This window comes from Silene latifolia, chromosome Y, assembly GCF_048544455.1.
Source record: "Silene latifolia isolate original U9 population chromosome Y, ASM4854445v1, whole genome shotgun sequence".
Lineage (NCBI taxonomy): Eukaryota > Viridiplantae > Streptophyta > Magnoliopsida > Caryophyllales > Caryophyllaceae > Silene > Silene latifolia.
Genome location: NC_133538.1, coordinates 185,114,903 through 185,116,745, shown reverse-complemented (window position 1 = coordinate 185,116,745; position 1,843 = coordinate 185,114,903). Strand labels below are relative to the sequence as shown.

At 39.2% G+C, this 1,843-nt stretch overlaps 1 protein-coding gene across 1 annotated transcript; it reads right to left on the bottom strand.

Moving 5' to 3' along the window:
- Positions 1-1,204: 1,204 nt before the first annotated feature.
- Positions 1,205-1,639, bottom strand: LOC141629599 (uncharacterized). The gene has a single exon (XM_074442575.1). The coding sequence runs from the start codon at positions 1,637-1,639 to the stop codon at positions 1,205-1,207; it is 435 nt and encodes a 144-aa protein (XP_074298676.1).
- Between the last annotated feature and the right edge of the window lie 204 nt (positions 1,640-1,843).

Sequence of the window (1,843 nt, the reverse complement as noted above, 5' to 3'; positions counted from 1 at the left end):
AGTATTAGAGGAGCAATATAACTAATTGTAACATAGTGGATTAGTGGGTGGTTGTTTTTTATTTATTTTTTCCTAATAACTCCCTTGGGAGTATCATGCTCCCTACTCCTGGGAGCATGATATAATTTACCCTCTCAAACGACCTAAAGATTCTCATTCCCAATTTGATTATTATGCATGCTTTGTGATGTGGTCATGTGGATGAGTAATAGACTACCAACCTCAGGATTTCAATTCTGACAGAATTTGCGATTGACATACGACCATTCTTTATGTTATACTATATGTCAATTTCTCTTTTTATTGAGTTTCTCTCTGTTCATAATTATCTAGGAGATTGTATTTTTATAATAGTAATTTAATAAAATTTACTCTCTAATATTGCAAGTTTGTCATCTATTTACCGTGTTTTATGCATAATAAGCGACACTAGGAAGCGGTTTTGCTCGACTTATGTCTTTGTTAATCAATTCCGAGTGTAGAATTGTTATGGAGGTTTTGATCATGTTTTAGAGGAAGCTCGGGGTGGTTCTAAGTCACAAGTGAAGCATGGAAACAAGCTGCAAGAGAACAAGGAAAGAACCATCCAAGAGAAGAAGCAAAGGAAAAAGTTGAAGCGGAAATCCAGCACACTGGGCGCACCATGCGCCCCTCCATATGCCATTGGGCGCACCGTGCGCCCTACCTGGGTATTACACGTTTTGATTACGGGCTTCATCCAACTTAAGCCCATCATTTCCTCTTTATCCTAGGACTATATATAGATGAATACCATTAGAGATTCATTATCTTATACTTTATCTTATGCTTAATTTTGTTAATCAAGTTGTAATTAAAGAATTATCATCTAGTTTGGGTTTGAGATCTATTATGGAGAACTAATCTCTTTTTCTTAATCAAACTCAAAGGTGTAATCTTTGGTTGTAAGACACTCTAATCTTTCCTTAATTTGTGTTATTGTTATTAATCTCTTGTGTTTATTGTATTGAATTTTGGAAACCTTGTTTGATTATAGTGATTAAGTGTGATTTCCTTGTTACTTAATCTTGTCAAGTTCCTTAATTTATTGTTGTTGGGTTTATTAAGTGTGATTTCTTTGTGATCCCATCTTGCAACAACTTGTTATTAGACTAATGAATGTGATTTCTTTTTTTTTTTTCTTTTTTTTTTTTTTTTTTTTTTGAAAAAGCACCTCGAGGGTACACTAAATTAATAAACAATCAGCCAATACAGCAGTGTTCGCGCTCGGAGGTAAAACATCTGACCACACAAGTTTACCATCAACTCTAGGAAATAAATGAGCTAAAGCATGAGCAACGCTATTGTTAACTCGACGCGTATACACCCATGAGATAGATGTAAAACAACTAGCTAAAGACAAAATATCATTAACGACTAAATAGAAAACATTCCTTCCATGCTTCGTCCTGTCGAGGGCCTCGATAACTTGTGTACAATAGCTCTCGATGACCACCTTTTCATGACCCTTTCGCCTAGCTTCCTCGAGCCCTTCAAGCACAGCCACCGCTTCAGCGATACACGATTCCCACTCCTCCTTCCAAGCCCGAGCCAACCCCCATAATATCCGTCCCGAATCATCTCTGCAAACTGCACCCACTCCTACTCCTTCCTCGGCCATGACCCCCGCATCAACATTCACCTTCACCGAGCCTCACGGAGCAGCAGCCCACCTATCCTCCCTTACAACCGTCGCTACCAGGCCCCCCTGAACATCCTCCACTCCTCTGCCCAAGCTCCCTCCTTCAATCTCCGCAACCACATCCTGAACCCGTTTAATAATGCTAGCCGGGTTCGTCACCAACCCCTCAAAAACTACCTTGTT